This window comes from Sciurus carolinensis, chromosome 12 (genome assembly GCF_902686445.1).
Source record: "Sciurus carolinensis chromosome 12, mSciCar1.2, whole genome shotgun sequence".
Taxonomy (NCBI): Eukaryota; Metazoa; Chordata; class Mammalia; order Rodentia; family Sciuridae; genus Sciurus; species Sciurus carolinensis.
In genome coordinates, this window is record NC_062224.1 from 90,437,563 (window position 1) to 90,459,506 (window position 21,944).

Below are 21,944 nucleotides of genomic sequence, written 5' to 3' on the forward strand. Positions count from 1 at the left end.
GATTCAAGCAATTCTTCTCCACCATGCTCTTCCACTATGATATCCTGCCTCACTCAGGCTCAGAGCAATGGATTTGGCCAACCATGAAATAAACATCTGAAACTGTGAGTCTCAAATAAACTGTTCCTTCCCTAAGCTGTTCTTGTCAGGTGTTTTGACACAGCAATGAAAAGCTGACTAACACAGAAATGATAAAGAATCTGATAAATGCAAACATAAAATCAAGAATGAAACAAGGGAGTGACAAACTAGGAATCCTCAATCCTCCTTTTCCCCAAAGACACATTGGTCAACAATGCATGAACCAATTCCCTTTGAGAGAAATCTAGAAAGTGGTTGAAAGGTTCCTAATGTGAGGTAAGCCCTAAACAAATCCATCAAAGCCAGTAGGAAAATTCGTGTCTTTCCATACCCTCACACACAGCATAGAGTTACACAACTGAAAATAAAATCCAGTTTCCAGATTTTCACTGGGCAAGAACAGAAAGTGGGGAACTTGTGTCAAATGCTTTGAATTTTCTAAGGGACGACTCAAAGGGCTAGATCTTGTGTCAACTGTCTCAAAGTAATGATGCAGTGTAGTATATTCCAAATGCCCAAAGGCCTACCCCCAGCGATGTACCTCCTCCTTATATCTTACCTGCCTATACTCACCACCCAGTACAGTAGTCTTTTCAAATTAATAATCCAACAAATGGATTAATCCACTGATTAGGTCACAGCTGTTGTCTAATCATATGACTTCTGAATATTCCTACATTATCATACACATGAGTATTTTGGGGACAACTTATCCCAAACATAAAAATAACCAATAGGCCAAAGAAGAAATCAAAAGAGAAATTAGAAAGTATCTTGAGGCTCATGGAAATGAAAATACAAGTTGCCAAAACTTACAGGATGCAGCACAGTAGAACTGAGAGTTATATCATATCATAAATACATAGAGTTTTTCCTCAATAATGAAAGATTTAGGATTCTTTATACATATGTGTGCATACAAACATGTAAAATTCACTGTATTGTCAACACATAAAGAAAATGAATTTAACAGTATTCAACATCTCCCAATGATCAAAATTTCTCAGTTAACTAGAAACAGAAAGATAACACCTACAATTTGATAAACAGCATCTAGAGAAATCCCAAAATCACATGACAATTATGGTAAAATGTTGAATGGAGACTGCTGAAATAAATTAATACTTGTATAGTAAATTGATTCTTTTTCATACACATTGCTTGAACAACTGGCTACCCATACAGAGAAAAAAATAATCGACTCCTACTTAATTCTGTAGTTGAAATTAATATAAGATGATAAAACTAAATTAGAATACTATGAAGTTATAATGCTTCAGGAAGAAAATGTAGAAGAAATTTTTACTGCATGTGAATTTTGTTTCCTTTAAAGAATAAAATTATCAAGTTAAAATACATGTCATAGATTTGGGTTTTTTTATTGGTATGGCAGTATGTCCTATATATTCTAGTCTTTCAAAACTATTGAAGCTAGTGCCCACATTACAAAGAAAAACACAGATATGAAAAAATAAAAGACTGCAATGCTCTTTGCTATTCAATTGAATTGCAGGATTCAGGACCACCCAGAATTTTCAAGGCAGATAGAGACAAAATTTACCTTGCAGCTTAAAAAGTTTTGGTATCAATACATAGCTAAATTCTTTAAAAGCACAAAATACTCCTTTTACATGTGAGGAAAATAGAATAAATTTTAGAAAACATTGTAAGGAAGAACTTACTTGTGCAGGTCAATTCAGGATCCCATCTTCCATTGACACAGATTGCATGTTTGTATTCCAGTTCTCCCTTACATTTATAACATAGGTTATAATTATGATTATATTCATTTTTATCTGATTGATTTGCCTCATGTACAATTAACCTTGGTGCTTTACACTTCTCAAGTTGATCTGTTGCTATGAAATGAAAATATTTCCATGAAGTGATCAATTATAAGAATCAGACCAACCCAAAAGTAGCTGTACAGTATAATGAAATTGTATTTTACAATTGTAAAATGAAATTGTGGTTTAGGCCTCTAAATTCTATCAACAAATTAATCCCGGTCACCACTGCATGAGATGTGCCCTTATGTATGAATGTAAGTCTCATGGTCTGTCTTTGAAATATCAGAGAGTATATCTGTCATAATGATATTTTATACTTTGGGAACTGAAAGAGTACAAGAGACTCATTTTCTCAGAAGATCTGCATAGTAAATAGTTATCAAAAGACTAAATTTGGTCCCACATTTGAAACTGGTGCAAAAGGTATACATTCATTTGTTTACCTAATTGCAACCACCATTATCTATAATCCAGAATCTTAAAATATTAAAATAAAAACATCATCTATGGTAATATAATAAGTTGTTAGTTCGAATGTATTTTGGGGAGTGAAAACATAATATAATAAAATCTATCTAGAATGTATAGAATAGGACATGAATATTTAACTAGATTCATTATAGGACCAGAGAAGGAGACACAGCAAGAGCAAGAGTTAGCGATAAAGAGAGAGAGAGAGAGAGAGACAGAGACAGAGACAGAGACAGAGACAGAGAGAACCTTGGGATAAGAACTGAGTGCTTCATTGAGAGTATTACTTAGTGGTAGAATGTTGCCTGCCATTTCCAGGCCCTGATTTTAATCCCCACACATAAAAAGAAAAAGAAATTGGGTGCTTTAAAATTATAATCTTTTTTCCATTCTTAGAGTCTTTGAGAAACTATATATCAGATCATACTATAATCAAATAATATTATGATGCCATAATAATATTTTGCTGACTCTGTTATGTGTGAAATAAGTACTACAGAAGCTTTTACTGTACCAAATATTTAAATAATTTGGGGAAGATGAGAATTCTTTTTGAATTTGATAAATATCTGTATAGGTCTCTGATAATATTTCTTTGAAAAGCAGAGTGAAGTGAGGATGAACACAGCAGAGAAAAGTCAGTAACTAGGAAAATCCAGTAAGACTGTAAACCAATCTTACAAAAACTAAAACACACATGGTACTAGAGAATTAGTCTCATGCTGGGGTTGGTTCAGAGTGTTGAAGAAGGAAAAACAAGAGGTTATGCAAGTCCTAGTAACTAAAGGAAGATCTGTGGCCAAGGGGAATGGTGTCCCTGGATTTGTTTCTGAAAGGATTTCTTTGTTTATTGGGAGGAAATAAATCTATTGAGAAGCATGACAAGCTAGACTGGTGGAAAGTAAATGAATATTGAGAAAGAGTGTACAATTGTAGACCAACCTATGAGAGCTGGAAGGGCTTATATGAGGATGACTATAGGCAGTAGGTAGAAGATGAAACACAGGAAGAGAAACTCTGTGAGATCAGAAGAAATAATACTTGTAGCACAAGTGTGGGTGGGTGTAATACAGAATGAAAATTTGAGAGTTCTTGTGTCTATTGTTAACTTGGGTTTTCCTCCCATATGAAATCACATAAAACCATTTGTATATAAAAAAGAACAATGATGAGTGAGGTTTCAAAAATCTGAAGACACTTTTATTCCCAGGAATGTGTTTAGCAAAAAATGTAAGGGTTAATAATCAACAAAAATTATTGATTCATTTGACAAAAACTTAATGAATAGCTTCTGTATGTCAGTCTGTCTTCTGGGTATTGAAAGCACATGAGAACAGAACAAATATAAGTCCTGTGTTGGAGAAGCTCTACCTTGTTGTGCGATTAATCAATACAATATCTAGAAATCCAATGAATAAGTAAGACTGGATACCTAGAACAGTCTTGGAATGAAGGAACCAAGAAAACTCTAGGAAAGAACTCAGTCCAAGAAAAAAGTGAAAAACCCTTTCATTGGTCAGCAAAGACTTGATCCCCAACAGGGCAAAGTGAAAATAATCAGTGATATTTGTTTCCTGGTACAATATCACATGTGTCATGTGACTAAGTGACTAAGTTGTAATAGTGACTGGAGGCCTATGGCCCACCCATGTGGCAGCACATCAACTTCAGCTTGCTAACTTTGAAAATGAAAATTTATCCTTGTTAGACTCTCTGACAGAGAAAAGATTCTTATAGGAAGAATTAGTCACATGTGGTTATTTAGTGGACTTTATTTCTTTGAAGGACAGAGCACCATAGAGATACAACAGTAGTTTGCAAATTAGTTATATTTTCTTGGTAATGAGTATTCAGAGTTTAAACATATGATGATTTATAAGTAAAATCTAACTCTACACTTATAAGATAAATAATATTAACAGAGATAGAAACATTAATAAATTCTATGAGTACTTTTATTTATTTCTTCTGGAAACTCATTAAATGCTGAGCAATAAAATTCATTATAGGTAAGACTAGATCTTTTCAAGAATATCTCTAAATTTTACAAATATGATTGCAAATATTTTCTATGTAAAACTTAAACTTCATTAAGTGTGAATTTGAGAAGTGTGTTCTCACCAACACAGAGGAAGCTGGGTCCACATTCCACTAATACACGTAACTGATCTGTCTCCAATCATTGTGAAGTTTTCTGTGCAATTGAACTCCACTGAATCCCCATGGTAATATGGAGGGGCAAAAGGCTGGGCAGAGCCATGGTCAAGTTCATATATATCTCCACATGTTCTCTCATCTTCTATGTAAATTTCACCAAAACATGTTCATAATGAAGACACAATATGTATGTTTAAATAAATACAAAAATGTTTCAGTTTAAATTTGATATTTTTAATACATTACCAGTACATATTGGCAAGGTTGTCCAAATTTCTGCAACACTTTGAATTTTATTAGGTCCCTTCAGCAGAAATCTGGGATTGCAAGTATATCCTACCACTTCATTGTGTCCATATTCATCTTTAAATTTTTCCTTAACTTTTCCATTGAGGAGTAGAGGACGTGGACCACATGAATGTACTTCTTCTATAATAGAAACAATGGTTAATGGTTGTCTATTTTGCACTTTAAAAATCCAGAGAAATGGAGAAATTTTTAAAAATTGATTATCATATGATTCATTATAGAATTCTTAATGAAAATAAATTTTTACATTGCAGTTATATTTCCAAGTTGAATTGCTTATATTATAATAGCACTGGAAGTATTTTTAAAACTCTGTTTTCAATAATGAAGATATTTTGAAGATGCATGCAAACTGTTAGCAAATGTGGTTGTGGAAATTATATTGATTTTCCATTCTATAGTAATCTTTTATCATAACTTTTTGAGAAAGTATCATCAATGAGACAAGCATTCGATCCACATTTTTAACTGATATCCTAATACACTCCATTGAATTAACTGTTCAAATATTGTTTAGATACACTCTGTGAAACTTGAGAGAAGTCCTGAACTATATAAAATGTCCAGTATTAATGGTAGCAGTATAGGAAAAATGAAAAGTAACAAAGTAAGTCCCTCTAGTCTCAGCTACCATATTTGTATGTATGAATACTTTCATTACATATTTCAAGAAATAACTGGTGATTAAATTCTTAAAGTAGTTTGTGCTTTCTACCACACAACACATATCAACAACTTCATGAATGGTATTATAGACACAGTGAAAGCCAATAAAACATTAAGAGAAAAAAAATATTTACATTCAAAATTCTAATAATTATTTCTACAACAGTGAGGTGAATCTTCACCTTTACATACTGAGATATTAGGAGACCATCCAAAATAGTAGCATTGCACTGATTCTGGTCCAACTCTTGTAAGTCCTGATCAGCAGGAAAATTTCAACAAGTCTCCAAAATTATTTTTCTTTCTTGGGATCAGCAATTAAGATTTTTTCTATTTTGCGAATTGTGCATTCCCTTTCTAAAATAAAAAATAAGATAATTTTATAAGAATATGTAATTGATCATTGAAAAAATAAATTTTACAAATCATGTAAAAATGAGGTAGGTGTTTAGTGATGCATGCAGGAGAGAATCAGACAAACACTAAATGTTACATATTAGGATTTAATCCCTGTCTAACATTATTTGTAGAGGACTCTGAGAAATATGGTGGTATTGAATGGCAATATATCTTTCCTAAAACTTAATTTCCAAATTCAATGAGTTTTCACTGAATATGACTTATTGTTGATATGTGTAAAATTTAATGTTACATTATTGTACTCTCAAAACATGAAATTATTCTCACTTATTAACAAAAACCAAATTTGTACAATTTTAAATTGTACATTTTAAAAAGCTAGCATTTCTGTTTAATATTATTAAGAAAATAGATCATATAAAAAAGCAATTCTAATGTATGGAAGTTAGGGGAACATTAAGAATTGTGTAATTACTATATTACAAATACAGAACAATCCTAAGAAATAGTTCAAAGTCAAACTGATAGTCATATCTAAGTGTCTTGAATCCTTACATTAATATTCAATCATTATATTATAACTTATTATTAACTATTGTAATTCAAACAAGGATGACGTATAAAATCCTCTCACATTTTTTAGTTTTTAAAAAGTAGGTGACTTTAGTAAATAATATTGAAAAATCATTTTTCTTATTTGAAATACCTCTTTCTCACAAATTCATTAAAGGCCACAATAAAAAATTAGAACCATAGTAGAAAGAAAATGCATACTAGCAACAGTAAAGCACTAAAACACTTATCAAATTAGATGTACAATAAAAACTATTTTAAAAAGTAATGCATCAAAAACTAACTTAAAATTTTTGCTGTGGGGCTGGGGATGCAGCTCATGCTTAGCAGGAGTAAGGGTCTGGAATCAATCCCCAGAAGCCCTCCAAAATTAATTTCATAATTGTTTTGAGTTTTGCCAATTACTTGAGAAATACCACACTTGAATGAGAGTCACTGGGATTCCTCTCCCGACTTCTATTACAATCTTTTACATAAAATTTCTTTTGACTTTGGAGGGGGTCTCAAGATGATGGAAGAGAGAAGGTTGCTTTTGTGGGGGCTCTGTAGCTTGAAACCAAGAAAGGAGATAGGCAGCTTCTCAGCAAGGTGGGTGAACAACAACAACAAAAAAGGTTGGGGCAACTTTACTGGAATTTAATCCTGGACATTCAAAGTAGATGGGGAACTCAGGAGGATGGATATAATAAAATAAGGAAGAAATCCCCAGTGCCACAGCTGCTGCCACGGTTGGAGGCACCTGTCAGACTAGCCCCTCCATGAACAAAGTGGAGGGATAATGGAATTAAAAGAACTCACATTTAGGGTAGGCTTGAGCTGTGTCTGAATATGGTGAGTTCAGAGATCAAAGACACTGCCCAACTGAACTGAAAGGTATACTGCATAATATTCTTGTGTGGGAATGAAGCCACCTTCTCTTCCGGCTGTATCCAAAAGACAGAGGAATCATTTTGCAATCCTGATATTGTGGCCTGGGGAAGCTGATTCCTGGCAAACCCACATTTGGTCCCAAATAAAGGCCTGGCAAACTCACACTGCATGACATAGGGTGTGTCTTACTGACCAGGAGAAAATCAAGTGTGGAGAGAGGTTTACACAGTGGACAACTGGTTGTGGAAACTCACCTGGTTCCCACCCTCCTACTACATATCTGGTGCTTGCAGAACTAGCTGGGAGAGCTTTGCCTGACTGGCAATCAAAAGGGTGAGGGCAGGAGAGATTGAGTTTGGAGACTGAACCCAAGACCAGGAAGTGTGGAGTCCACAGGTGATGTAGTAGACTAAAAACTGGCACCTCAGCCACACAAGTGGAACCCAGGGAAGATCCCTGGGGTGCAATCTTCCAGAATGAACCATCAATTGCTGAGACATGGAGGCACACTGATTGAAGTCTCCAGACCAACTGGTATTCAACGAAGAACCTGGAGCCCACCCAAGCCTAAACCCTGCCTTCAGGAGATCAATCTACAGGATTACCTTTCTCTGCCCAGCAATCCCACCTAACACTGCTGAGAAAGGAAGTTGAAACTCTTTTGACCTCCAACAGACAAATTCTTTAATTTTCCATTGAGACCTTTTTTCTTTTCTTTGTTAAATTGTGACCTTTGTTGGTATGGGCATTTATACGTGTTCATATTTTTTCTCATTTCTAGCAATTTTGAAACCAATTATTTTTTATTGATCAGTATTTTGAGGACTAGGATGTTTGGTAAATACATTTCAGTTTTTTTTTGTATTCTTTTATTTTTATATATTTATTGTTTTTTTTTTTTCAGTGCTAGGGACTGAACCAAGGTCTTGTGCTTGCAAGGCAAGCACTCTACCAACCAAGCTACATCTTCAGCCCTTATATTTATTTTTAATTTTAAAAAATTTACCTTATGTGTTTTTTCCTCTCGATTCTCTCTTTTCTTCTGCTAATATCCAATCTCAATTGTTCTCTCATTTACTCTTCCTTTAATTTTTTGCTTCTATCTTCTCTCCTTTGTCCTCATAATCATCACATCCTACATCACTTCTGTTCTCTCCCAGTCCACTATTCAAAATTGTAAATCCATTTGCAGACTTAATATTTTTACTGTGGTAAATGACTGATCATATCATTTCTGTTTATTTTAACAATTTGCCCTATAGATGTTATTACAGAAACTGTTTGCTTTAATGCTGTATATTGCATTGGAGGTTCTTATTCTTTGTCTCCCCCTAAATGTTTAGGTACTGGAAACCTTCAGAAATACTACAGATCCACAGGGTTGAAACTCTGCTATCTCAGAGTCATATTGTTAGATGGGTAGACACACAAACAACATAAAGGGCAAGGGAATGAATCACTCCAAACAAACCAAGATACTTCAATAACAGAATCCATTGATACTACAGTGGAAGAAATGTCAGAGAAGGAATTTAGAATGTACATAAAATGATCTGCAAGGTAAAGGACCATGTAAGGAATGAAATCTGAAAGAAAACAAAGGAAAGGAAAGATCACTTCAATCAAGAAATAGAGATTCTGAAAAAAAATCAGGGAAAAAACCTCAAAATGAAGAAATCAATGAACCAAATTAAAAATTCAATGGAAAGTATCACCAGCAGACTAGAACACTTGGAAGACAGACTTTCAGGTAATGAAGACAATGTATATAATTTTGACTTGTTTCTTTCATTATGGGGATTAAACCCAGGGCCTCATGCATGCTATGCAAGTGCTCTACCACTGGGCCACATCCCCAATCCCAAAATACATAATAATGAATATAAAGGGGACTATGGAGAAAAATGGTAAGAAACTATAAACAGAAATTCCAAGAAATATGGGATAACCTGAAAGGACCAAATTGAAGATTTATCAGGTTAGATGAAGGCTCAGAGATACAAATCAAAGGATACACAATCTTCTCAATGAAATAATATCAGAAAATTTCCCAAACCTAAAAGTTATTTTGTATGTGTGTGGGTATGTGTATTTATTTTGTGTTCATTATATACAAATTCTTGATTTCATTATATTATAGAAAGCACTGCCTTAATAAGAAAAAAATGATTTTGACTGTTGAGTATTAAACAACTACTGTTGTATCTCTATAGAGATAATAACAAAAAGTGCAAGTTAAAAAGAAATGTCAATGGACCAACACTGGAGGAGAATCATTTGTCTTTGTCTACCAGTCAAAATCATATAACTAAGTACTGACGTATGGAAATGTTAGTAAGGATTTTTTTACTCTAAGGTGTTTAATTTAGGATTTCTATAAACCTGTTTTGCTCAAGTGGTTTATGATAATAACATGAACATCTCCACATAGAAAGGAATACCCAGGACATTTGAATATCTGTCAATCTGTATACAGTTTTCTCCAACAAGGCTGAAGCAAGAATACTGAGTTGTCATATATTCGATTTTTGGAGACTTACACTCTCCAGGAAAACTGTGTGTTCACTTGGTCATGAATCTTTCTAAAATTGTCAATAAAAAGTTACTTTCACTCAGTTAGTTTCTATTGCTATCTCTTTTGCTCCTACTTTCTCTCCTTTTCTTCACAGCTTCACATTTTCCAGTCACGTCTAGTGACAGTGGAAAGACCTTGAGAACCATATATTCATAACTCTTGAATTCTTAATTTATATTATTTATTTTTGCAGTGTGGGGGATTCACTCAGGGCCTTGGGCTGGCCAAGCACTCTACCAGCCCTTTGATGAAGATGGTCACTTGGTATTGTAAAGGCTTCTGCTGCACACAGCATGGATCCCCTCATAATCACGGAGATCATTTTAAAAGGCTCTTTCTCATCTAAAATAAAATCTAAACATTTTGTGATCCAGCCCTTATCTTTCTTCTAATGTTACTATATATCTTTCTCCCCTTCTCAGTTCAGTGGTTGTATGTGTGTGTGTCTCTGTGTGTCTGTGTGTGTAGTGTTGGGGAGCTACCAGGCTCCACATATGCTATACAAGTGCTCTTTGCTAAAGGCACTCTTCTGCCCATGAGGTCCTGGCCTGGTGGCCTGAGTGCTACCACGGGGCTCCACCCCTCCAGACTGCTGCACTGGGGTTCAACTTTCATCTGGAACTCGGGAGGAACACACACTGTGAAAACACCACAGCAGAGGGGCAGGAGCTCGGACACCTGGTCACACCTAGCGTTGCCCCGACTTCGGGCAGTGCACTGGGTTGAACGGATAGACTTCACATGGGAATTCCCAGCTGCGTGGAGACAGAGGGAGCTCAGGCAAAGGCGACATCATCAGAAGTACTCAAAGCAGCCCTGTGTTTTGTTGGTTGTCATTAAGGAAAGGAGCTTAGTAAGGCCCAACCCTCCAGGGATCAGTCTAGGTGAGCTGACACGTGTGTACACGAGGAACACTGTGACATCAGGTACCCCAGGGGGATGCCTGGGGCTGCCTGGGAGCAGAGCACAGAATGAGAATGAGATCCACAAGGCAAGGGACCCCTTCTGGATGTTGAAGGGAACCTCTGGCGACCAGAGAGAAAGAGCTGTAGGACGTCGTAATGGAAAGGAGAGGGATGGCCCCTGGAACGTCTGCCTGCAGACCTCAGCCCAGAAGCAAAGAAGAGCAGCTTGCAGGGAGGGCCTGATGGCCAGAGGAGCTGGAGGAAGGACATGGTGCCCTGACATGGGCTGTCCTCCCATCTCGGGAGTCGCCCAGAGTGAAAACACATGAAACGCTCCTGTCCCAAGATGGGCCATGCCAGAGTGCAGAGAAACCGCCATCTGGTTTTCGGGCTACAGAACTGAGAGAGGAAGAGCATCTAGGCAGGGCAGAACACAAGTAGTGTGTTCCAGGTGGAAGGAAGAAGAAGGACGGGGCCCTGGTTCCAAATGTGCTTAGAACAAGGGACAAGGGAGCCTTGGCAGGCGACCCCACTGAGGGGCCAGGATCCCATGCTAAGCCCCACGAGTGCCAGATGAAGATCAAACAGGGGCTTGGAGGTTCTTGTGTCCTTGTGGTCACTGGGAAAACTGAGGCCCTGGCAAGGGGAGACTCCTAGCTCCATCACTTCCCTATCACCCTCAGTACACTCTCCTTATTCCCCACAATGCTGTACCTGGGTCGGACTCACACAAGTGTGGTGCCACCCACCCCCTCCTTGTATCCACTTCACCTAGGGTGACACACACACAGCTCTTCAGACGGGCTAGGAAGAATATCTGGAATTCCCGAGGGGTCCCCCAGTGAACTACATCAGCAGGCGCTCTGCACCACCCACCATCTCCAGGCCACCTTCAGAAAAGTCACCAGATGGGATCTGGAAGCACCCAGTCAGATGACAGTACAGGTCATGTGAATCGCACCTGAGTCTGACTCTTACAAGATCCGTCGGCTTCGCGTGTCGGGAAAAGACCACGGTCCTCCATGATGGCACGCACAACATCTGACTCAGAGCAGAGAGAGGCAGGCACACTGAGGGAGCCAGGAGAGAGCTCCCTGGAAGCCACTATCCTGATCAAGATTCCCCACTTGACCTCACACTCTCTCTCTCTCACCTGAGACCAAGGCTGGAGGAAAGAAAGGAGAGCACATGGAAACGGATGTACATGGTGGTCCCTACCCTGTGCCTCACTCTCTCCCAGATCCGCCTTATTGCCGTGGTCCGCTGTACATGAGGCTAAAGTGTGGGTTCCGTTTTGTCACAGGTCACACATTCTCTCACAAGAGTTTGTGGGCTCCTGGGGCTAAGCTCAATGACGCACGCGCGCTCCCGCGCACACACACACGCGCACACACACACACACACTCACTTTCACACAGAGGATAGTCTCATTAAGGCCTCTTGAATGAACAACAACTCTGAGGCGTTCAAAGTTCGGTGACATGTCCACAGTAAATCAGAGGGTCACTGGATGAGAATCGATCTGAAAGGAGTCATCCGACTCCAAAAGCTGCACCCAATCCACCTTCTATGCAAAGTCTGCACTCCTCTTCTGCTCTGCATCTTCACAGTCCACCCACACCTCATGACTTGAAGGCTTGGTCCCCCCAGGGAGCAATGTTGAGAGGTGGGGTCCTTGCCTGGGTGCTTGGATCCCCAGGACTGTGAGCTCCTGACAGTATGGAGCCTTCAGTGGATCTGTAACTAGCAGGCTCTGGGGAAGTGGTAGAGACTTTGGGAGGGGCGCCCAGTGGGAGGAAAGAGGTCAGCGGGGGCATGCTCTCAGGCCAGGTCCTGTCCCTGGTCCCTTCCTCCTCTCTCTTCACCAGGGACCAGCAGGGTGAGGACGTGCCCCACAGGCTCTGCATTCCTGGGCCCCAGGCGGCTCAGAGCCTAGCACCTCCCCAAGCACTTGGAATCCTGGGTTTCCCAAGACCACCTCCACAGGCCTCTGGAGTCACTCTTCCCTTGCAACATTCCCAGGACCACAGGACTGCCCCCTGCACCAAGGAATAAGTGCTTAGGCCTGACTCAGAGAGCGGGACCCAAGCAGGTGAAGTCTCTGTGCTCCTCTTGGGAGCAGCCACGTGATGAGATCCAGGAGGAAGAGCAATTTATTCAGAAGCCGCCAGGGGGAGGCATCCCAGGGACAAGTCTCTGAGGTTTTCCTTGCAGCCAGTGGCTCGGCGAGCGGTCGCTCCACTGGTCTGCAGGTGTCCCAGGTGGGACACCCTCCGGACTGGAACCAAGGGCAGGGAGGCACCTGCAGGTTGCACACTTCTGGGCACACAGCCGCAGCAGCCAGCAATGAGATCCCGAGCCATCAGCCTGAGGGGAGAGTGAAGCGCTGGCGAGGGCACATCACCCCCGCCCCGTTGGACCACGCCCACCTAGAGGGGCCCATGCTTGGGAAAGGACATCAGCGAGGGCCCAGGGGCGGGATCGGGCTGCACAGACCCACCTGCTTGGCCGTGCCCACGCCTCAGCCGACCCCAGATTCCGGAGCCACTCTCTTTTGAAATCGTCCACTGTGTGCCCGACGTCCTGTGCTGGTCGGAGCCACCCGGTTTTCCCGACTGGACTCTGTCCTGGGGGCCTCCAGGCAGCAACAACAGCACACTCGTGCCAGGCAGGCGAGGATCCTCCTGGTCACCCGCCTCCAGGTCTTGGTGCCTTCGCGGGAAGAGGCCCTGGTCCCAGGCCGGGCTTCCTCGGTGGGGAAGGCAGCACGCTGGCCTCTTGAAACCCCCTGGGAGGCCCTACGGCCCTCTACCTGTGAGCTGTGGCCTCCAGACCCAGGACCTGGTGGCACGGCCGAAAGGTCCTGCGGCGGGGAGAGGCCGGAGAGGATCCTCCTGGTCGCTGGCCTCCTGGTCTTGGTGCCTTCTGGGGAAGAAGGGGAAGAAGCCCTGGGCCCGCCCTGGGCTTGCGGGGTAAGGGGGGCGGGGCGCTTGCCTCTTGACACCCCCTGGGGGGACCTGTGGCCCTCCATCTTGGTGCATTCCCTGCAAGAGTGCCCCGACCAGCCGAGGGCTGGCTCCGTGGGGACGGCGGCACGCTTGCCTCTTGACACCCCCTGGGGGGCCCTGTGGCCCCCGGTTTTGGTGACTTCCGGGGAAGAAGCCTTGGTTCCGCCCGGGGCTTTCTCAGAGTGGGGGGCAGCGGGCTTCCCTCTTGACACCCCTTGGGGGGCCCTGTGGCCCTCCGTCTTGGTGCATTCCCTGCAAGAGCGCCCCGTCCGGCCGAGGGCTGGCTCGGTGGGAACGGCGGCAAGTTTGCCTCTTGACACCCTCTGGGGGGCCCCCTGAGCGTCCTCCTGTGACCCGCTGCCTCCAGACCCGGGGCTGGGCGGGAGGGCGGCAAGGTCCTGCGGCGGGGCTCCTCCTGGCGCCGGGGCTCCTCCTGGCGCCGGGCTGTGGGCCTGCAGGCTGCGCAGGGCCACGGTAGGCAGACTGGCTCTCCTGCAGGCCCTCTGCTCCTCATGCCACTGCTGTGCCTCGGTCACCACGCCCTGCGGGTAACGGCTGGGCTCGCTGGCTCTCCTCTGGCGGGGCTCGGGGAGCCCGAGAGAGCCCGAGGACGATGAGGGCCTTGGCCTCCTTGGGACCGCCAAGCCTGCCCCCTGGCTTTGCTGGTGCCTGAGCAAAAGGTAGGTAGCCATGGCTGCGTCGAACTTGCGGCCCTTCAAGGACCTCCAGGTGTCCGCGAGCCCGTAACCCAGATCCAGCATGAGCGTCACCGTCAAGGGGTCTGGGTAGACCGGGGCGCACTCACTGACACCGCTCGGGCAGGGCCGCCCGGCCGCGCTCAGCCACCGGTGCCGCAGGACTTCGCCCAGCTTGGGCCTCTCCGCGGCCTCCACCGTCAGCATTTGGGCCACCAGGCTCCGTGCGGCGGCAGACGCGCGGCCCGGAGAGTCGTAGGTGCCCTGCAGGACCTGCTCCATCAGCGCCCCGACCGTGGTCCCGGGGAACGGCAGGCGCCCCGACAGCATGAAGTACAGGAGGACGCCCAGGCTCCACACGTCCACCGCGGGGCCGTCGTACTCCTCCGCCAGGAACAGCTCTGGGGCCCAGTAGGCCGGCGTGCCGCACGTGGTGTCCAGCCTCTCTCCCGGCGTGAACAGGCGGCCCAGGCCAAAGTCGCACAGCTTCGCGTGGCCTCGGCCGTCCAGCAGGATGTTCTCGGCCTTCACGTCCCTGTGGGCGATGCCCTTCTCGTGGCAGTAGTGCAGGGCGCTGGCCACCTGCAGGAACAGTCCCCGCGCCTCCTCCTCCTGCAGGCCCACCCCCTCCGGGACGTGCTGCTGCAGCTGGCCCCCGCCGGCGTACTCCATCACCATGTAGATGTGGTCGGTCGTCTCCAGCACCTGGAACAACTGCACCACGTTGGGGTGCTCCATGGCCTTCATGATCTCCACCTCGGACGTGATGGAGGCCGGGCCCGGCTTGCCCTTGCCCTTGCCCAGCACTTTCACGGCCACCTCTGTCTCCGTCAGGATGTGGCGGGCCAGCCTGACGGTGCCAAAGCTGCCCTGCCCGATGTCCCCCAGGACCCGATACTGCCCCGCCAGGGCGTCCTCCGACCAGGAGCTGGCCGAGAGGCCCCGCTGCAGGCTCATCCCCGCACTACTCTCACTACCGCTACTCTCACTCCGCATCTCGGCGGCCAAGCCACCCGAGGAAGCTAGCTCAAAACAACACAAAAAACAAAACCAACAAACAAAGCAGAACTAAAACAACAAAGCAACACAACAACACCCACAAATCAAAGAGACAATCCGCACACCACAACCGCCAAACCACCAAACCACCAAACGCTCTAACTACCTGGGAGTCCGACAGGTCACCAAAACAGCTCCCTGCACAATGGACGAAGCCCCAGTGCCGCCGCTGCCTTACATAGCCGGCCGCGGGGACTCCCTCACAATGGCCCCTTGTGAGGTCACAGCTACAAAAGGCCCTGTGGCTGCTGGCCTGGGACCACACTGTTCCTCTCCCTGGGGGCTTCTGGCTCCAGCAGCTTCGCCTTCAACGGGAGCCCAACATGTGCCTCACAAGCGTGGGGACCCTGGCCCCCATCCCCAGAACTTTGGGTGTTCTCTGGAGATAGGCCCGCACTCTATAGTCACCCACACTGCTTCGCACTCCTGCTGCCAGGGCCTGTGTCTCAAGCACACCTGACATGACACTTGTGCCCCATCTTACCCGGGTTGATATAGGAGCTAGAGTGTATGTGTGAAATGTGTTTTTGTGCGTGTGTGTGCGCCCACGCCAGAGACAGAGAGAGGAGAGAGAGAGAGAGAGACAGAGAGAGGGAGAGTGTGTGTGTGTGTGTGTGTGTGTGAGAGAGAGAGTGTGGTTGAGTTACTGTGCGTGTGTGTGTATGTCTGTGTGTGAGAGGGGCAGAAAACGTGTGTGTCAGAGTGAATGTGTGAGCGTGTGTGTGTGTGTGTGCTGTGTGCGTGAGTTAATGTGTGTTAGTGTCAATGTGTGTTATGAGTTTGCGTGTGTGGGACTATGTGTGAGAGTGAGTGTGTATGTGTGTGTGTGTGTGTGTGTAGTGCTGGGGAGCTACCAGGCTCCACATATGCTATACAAGTGCTCTTTGCTAAAGGCACTCTTCCGCCCATGAGGTCCTGGCCTGGTGGACTGACCACTTCCATGGGGCTCCACCCCTCCAGACTGCTGCACTGGGGTTCAACTTTCATCTGGAACTCGGGAGGAACACACACTGTGAAAACACCACAGCAGAGGGGCAGGAGCTCAGGCACCTGGTCACACCTAGCGTTGCCCCGACTTCGGGCAGTGCTCTGGGTTGAATGGAAGGACTTCACATGGGAAGTCCCAGCTGCGTGGAGACAGAGGGAGCTCGGGCAAAGCCCACATCATCAGAATTACTCAAAGCAGCCCTGTGTTTTGTTGGTCGTCATTAAGGAAACGAGCTTAGTAAGGCCCAACCCTCCAGGGATCAGTCTAGGTGAGCTGACACGTGTGTACACGAGGAACACTGTGACATCAGGTACCCCAGGGGGATGCCTGGGGCTGCCTGGGAGCAGAGCACAGAATGAGAATGAGATCCACAAGGCAAGGGACCCCTTCTGGACATTGAAGGGAACCTCTGGGGACCAGAGAGAAAGACCTGTAGGACAACGTAATGGAAAGGAGAGGGATGGCCCCTGGAACGTCTGCCTGCAGACCTCAGCCCAGAAGCAAAGAAGAGCAGCTTGCAGGGAGGGCCTGATGGCCAGAGGAGCTGGAGGAAGGCCACGGTGCCCTGACATGCGCTGTCCTCCCATCTCGGGAATCGCCCAGAGTGAAAACACATGAAATGCTCCTGTCCCAAGATGGGCCGTGCCAGAGTGCAGAGAAACCGCCATCTGGTTTTTGGGCTACAGAAACCAGAGAGGAAGAGCATCTAGGCAGGGCAGAACACAAGTAGTGTGTTCCAGGTGGAAGGAAGAGCAAGGACAGGGGCCCTGGTTCCAAATGTGCTTAGAACAAGGGACAAGGGAGCCTTGGCAGGCGACCCCACTGAGGGGCCAGGATCCCATGCTAAGCCCCACGAGTGCCAGATGAAGATCAAACAGGGGCTTGGAGGTTCTTGTGTCCTTGTGGTCACTGGGAAAACTGAGGCCCTGGCAAGGGGAGACTCCTAGCTCCGTCCCTTCCCTATCACCCTCAGTACACTCTCCTTATTCCCCACAATGCTGTACCTGGGTCGGACTCACACAAGCGTGGTGCCACCCACCCTCCTTGTACCCACTTCACCTAGGGTAACACACACACACAGCTCTTCAGACGGGCTAGGAAGAATATCTGGAATTCCCGAGGGGTCCCCCAGTGAACTACATCAGCAGGCGCTCTGCACCACCCACCATCTCCGGGCCACCTTCGGAAAAGTCACCAGATGGGATCTGGAAAGCACCCAGTCAGATGACAGTACAGGTCATGTGAATCGCACCTGAGTCTGACTCTTACAAGATCCGTCGGCTTCGCGTGTCGGGAAAAGACCACGGTCCTCCACGATTGCGTGCACAACATCTGACTCAGAGCAGAGAGAGGCAGGCACACTGAGAGAGCCAGAAGAGAGCTCCCTGGAAGCCACTATCCTGATCAAGGTTCCACATTTGACCTCACACACTCTCTCTCTCACCTGAGACCAAGGGTGGGGGAAAGAAAGGAGAGCACATGGAAATGCATGTACACATGTGGTCCCTACACTGTGCCTCACTCTCTCCCAGATCTGCCTTATTGCCGTGGTCCGCTGTACATGAGGCTAAAGTGTGGGTTCCATTTTGTCACAGGTCACACATTCTCTCAGAGGAGTTTGTGGGCCCCTGCAGCTAAGCACAATGACATGCACGCATGCACGTGGGCACACACACACACACACACACACACACACACACACACACCCTCACTTTTGCACAGAGTATAGTCTCAGTAAGGCCTCTTGAATGAACAAGAACTCTTAGGCAGGGGCTGGGGATATAGCTCAGTTTGTAAAGTTCTTGCCTTGCAAGCACAAGGCCCTGGGTTCAAATCCCCAGGACCACCCAAAAAAAAAAAAAAAAAAAGAACTCTGAGGCATTCAGAGTTCGTGACATGTCCACAGTAAATCAGAGAGTCACTGATCAGAGTGGTGGGGATCCCATGCCAAGCCCCACATAAGTCAGGTGAAGCTCCAAGGGTGACTTGGAGGTTTCGTTTCCTTGCTGTCACTGGGCAAACAGGCTCAGAGAGGGGGATTCTCCTAGTGAAGTCCATCATATTCTTGAGGTTAAAATGTTTCCCATTTTTTCGTAGGGCAGGTAATCTATCTCATGTTTTTCTTGGTCTTAGTGGCTAAACACAATGACACACCCACATGCACACACACAATGTGTCTCCATAATTCCTCCTGAATGTGCTTGAACTCTCAGTCTTCCAGAGTATATTGACATTTCCATGGTAATTCTGAGGGTCAGTGGAAGAGAATGCATCTGAAATGAGTGTTATTTGACCCCAAGGCCTGCATTGAATCCATATTCTAAGCAATGCGTACATCTTCCCACTATGCCCTTCACCTGCATAATCCCCCAACAGTTCATGTCTTGAAGGTTTGGTTCCTAGTGGATTGGGGTTGAGAGGTGGGTCCTTGGAAGGATGATAAGATCATGGGGATATGAGGTGCTGAATGGATTGAGCCACTGTTGGATTTGTATCTTGGTGGGCTATGGGGAAGTGGTAGAGACATTAGGAAATCGGCCCAGTGGGAGGAAGAAGTCATTGGGACTTGCTCTCTGGGGGCAGGTTTTCTGCTTCTCACCCTCCTGTTTCTCTCACTTCTGCTTTGGTTACTTTTAGATGATTACTTTCTTCAACCTCCAGTTCTGCACTCTTACTATATTCTACTTTACAAGCAGCTTCAAGTTTAGAGTCAAGGCCTGTGCACTGAAATCTTCGGCCAAATAAATGTACATTTTACTGTTTTCCCATAGGTGTTTTGTCAAGACAACACATTCTGAATATCATGGAAGACTGGTATAATGAAATGGGGTCACTTCTGTGTCTATATCTACCATGTGGTTCAATAACGCTTGTGTGTGGTTTAACAGAAGTCCTTGGAAACGTTTGGAGAAAAGTACTTGTCACATGTAGAGTACTTTCCATGGACCTTAAGAGGTGAGACTGGTGTTGGCACAGGATTACGGAATGCCAACAGCAGTACAAGAGTACAAATTGTGTTGATGAGGTGTCCACAGGAAACTAGGACTTCATATTTGGAGGCAATGTGATTTGTGCTACCTTCTGGCATAGAACTAGTCTTTGATTTTCCATGCATTGAGACATTCTGTTGAGCTGTGTTGAAATGTCCTAGAATCATTAATTTTGTGAAGGATATTTCCAATTTGATCAGCATTCAGGTTTTAGAGTTGAGATTTCTGTCTGCTTTCAACTAGGTTTACAGTTAGAAAGATCAAACAGAGCATAAAGATTTCTTAACCTTAAAATCATCATACTATAGTGACACAGTCACATCAATGTTTCTAGCATCTCAATTCACAATAGCTACATTGTGAAACCAACCTATATGCCCTTCAATAGGTAAATGGGTAATGAAAATGAGATGTATAAACACAGTGGAATATTCTTCAGCCATAAAGAACAAAATTATGGCATTTGCAGTTGAAAGGATGGAGTTAGAGAATATCATGCTAAGTGAAATAAGCCAATCCCCCAAAACCAAAGGCCAAATGTTTTCTCTGATAAATACCAGGGGGTTGGGTAAGGGAATAATGGAGGAATGATGGTGTAGAGGTAAATGAGGGGTGGGGAGAGAACGGAGAGAAAAAAATAGAAAGGAATGAGACAAACATCCTTACACCATGTGCATGTATGATTACACAAACAGTGACTCTAATTCATGTACAATCAGAGAAGTGAAAAGTTGTACTCCATTAGTGTATAATGTACCAAAAAAAATTTTTTAAAGGATTTCTCAAACCGTAGTTTGTTTATAAAATTTATGGTGTATCATTGAGACCAGGAAGGATGTGGTTGCCGAGGAAATGAGCACCATTAAGTAAGGCAAGTCATTTGTACTGGGACTATAAGAAAGCTGCTGTGAGGACATTCTAAGGTTATATAATGTAAACTCACTTTAAAGACTATTTTGGATAGAAAGTCCCAGTCCACCGTGTTCCCACAGGGCTGTGTACAGAATTGTTTCCCTAGGATTTCTTTCCCATGATTCAGTCATCCAGGCACTTAAAGGTTACTACAACCCCCTTGCAGGCGATCCTGAGTGCTGCTCTCATGGAGACAGGCCCTGGGGTCTCTCCTAGGTGTAATGGAGACCCGTGGAATGTAGGATGATAGGAATCAGAATGTCTACTATGGAAAGGTACAGGCAGAAAGCAGAGCCAGCCCACTAAAGTGACTTTTCAAGGACAGAGGGGTGGGTCTATGTGGCCCTTTATTTATTTATTTATTTATTTTGGTTTACATGATTTTTTAATTTGTTCTTTTTGAATGTGCATGAGTGTAGAGTGTACTTTGACATATTATACACACATGGAGTATGATGTATTCTAACTTGGTTCCAATTACTGCAGTTGTACATGATGTGCAGTTTCCCCAGTTGTGTTTTCATATACTTACATTGGAAAGTAATGTCCAATTCATTCTACTGTCTTTCTAAGTCCCATTTCACCTCCTTTCCCTTCATTCCCTTTGTCTAATCCAGTGAACTTCTATTCTTCCAACACCCACCCTTATGGTATGTTAGCATCCGCATATCAGAGAGAACATTCAGTCTTTCCTATTCGGGACTGACTTATTTCAATTAGCATGATAGTCTCCACTTCCATACATTTATTTAAAATCCCATAGTTTCATTCTCCTTTATGAATGAGTAATATTCCTTTGTGTATATATACCACATTATCCTTAGGCATTCATCTGTTGAAGGGCACCTGGGTTGATTCCACAGCTTAGCTATTGCAAATGGAGCTGCTCTCAACATTGATGTGGCTGCATCACTATAGTATGCAGATTTTAAGTCCTTTGGGTATAAACCAGGGAGTGAGAGAGCTGGGTCACATGGTGGTTCCATTCCATGTTTTCTAAGGAATCTCCCTATTGCTTTCCAGAGTGTTTGCATGAGTTTGCAGTTCCACCAGCAATGTATGATTGAACCTTTTCCTCCACATCTTTCCCAACATTTATTGTTACTTGTATTTTTCATAATTGCCATTCTGACTGGAGTGCAATTAAATCTCCGTTTTAATTTGCATTTCTCTTACTGCTAGAGATCTTATACATTTTTTCATGTTTTTTAGCAATTCCTATTTCTTCTGTGAAATGCCTGCTCATTTCCTTTGCCCATTTACTGATTGGGTTATATGGGAGTCTTTTTTGTGTGTGTTAATTTTTCTGAGTTCATTATATATATTGGAGATTAATGCTCTATCTGAGGTGCAAGTGGTACCCTTCTCCCCTTCCATAAGCTTTCTCTTCATAGGTTCTATTGGTTTCTTTGCTGTGAAAAGATTTTTTAGTTTGAAGCCACCCCATTTATTAATTCTTGATTTTACTTCTTGCGCTTTAAGAGTCTTGGTGAGGAAGTAGGTTCCCAAGCCATCATGTGCAGAGTTGGGCTGAC

General features: G+C 44.3%; 1 protein-coding gene and 1 pseudogene across 1 annotated transcript; both read right to left on the bottom strand.

The window, feature by feature from the left end:
• LOC124961428 (complement factor H-like) overlaps positions 1 to 21,944 on the bottom strand; it is a 119,067-nt pseudogene that overhangs the window by 18,586 nt on the left and 78,537 nt on the right.
• On the bottom strand, positions 13,279 to 15,456 carry LOC124961900 (sperm motility kinase Z-like). The gene has a single exon (XM_047520949.1). It carries the CDS (start codon positions 15,454 to 15,456, stop codon positions 13,279 to 13,281), a length of 2,178 nt encoding a protein of 725 aa, XP_047376905.1.

Excerpts from the sequence above, each read along its gene's own strand:
- LOC124961900 (XM_047520949.1), bottom strand. The coding sequence starts at position 15,456 with ATGCGGAGTGAGAGTAGCGGTAGTGAGAGTAGTGCGGGGATGAGCCTG.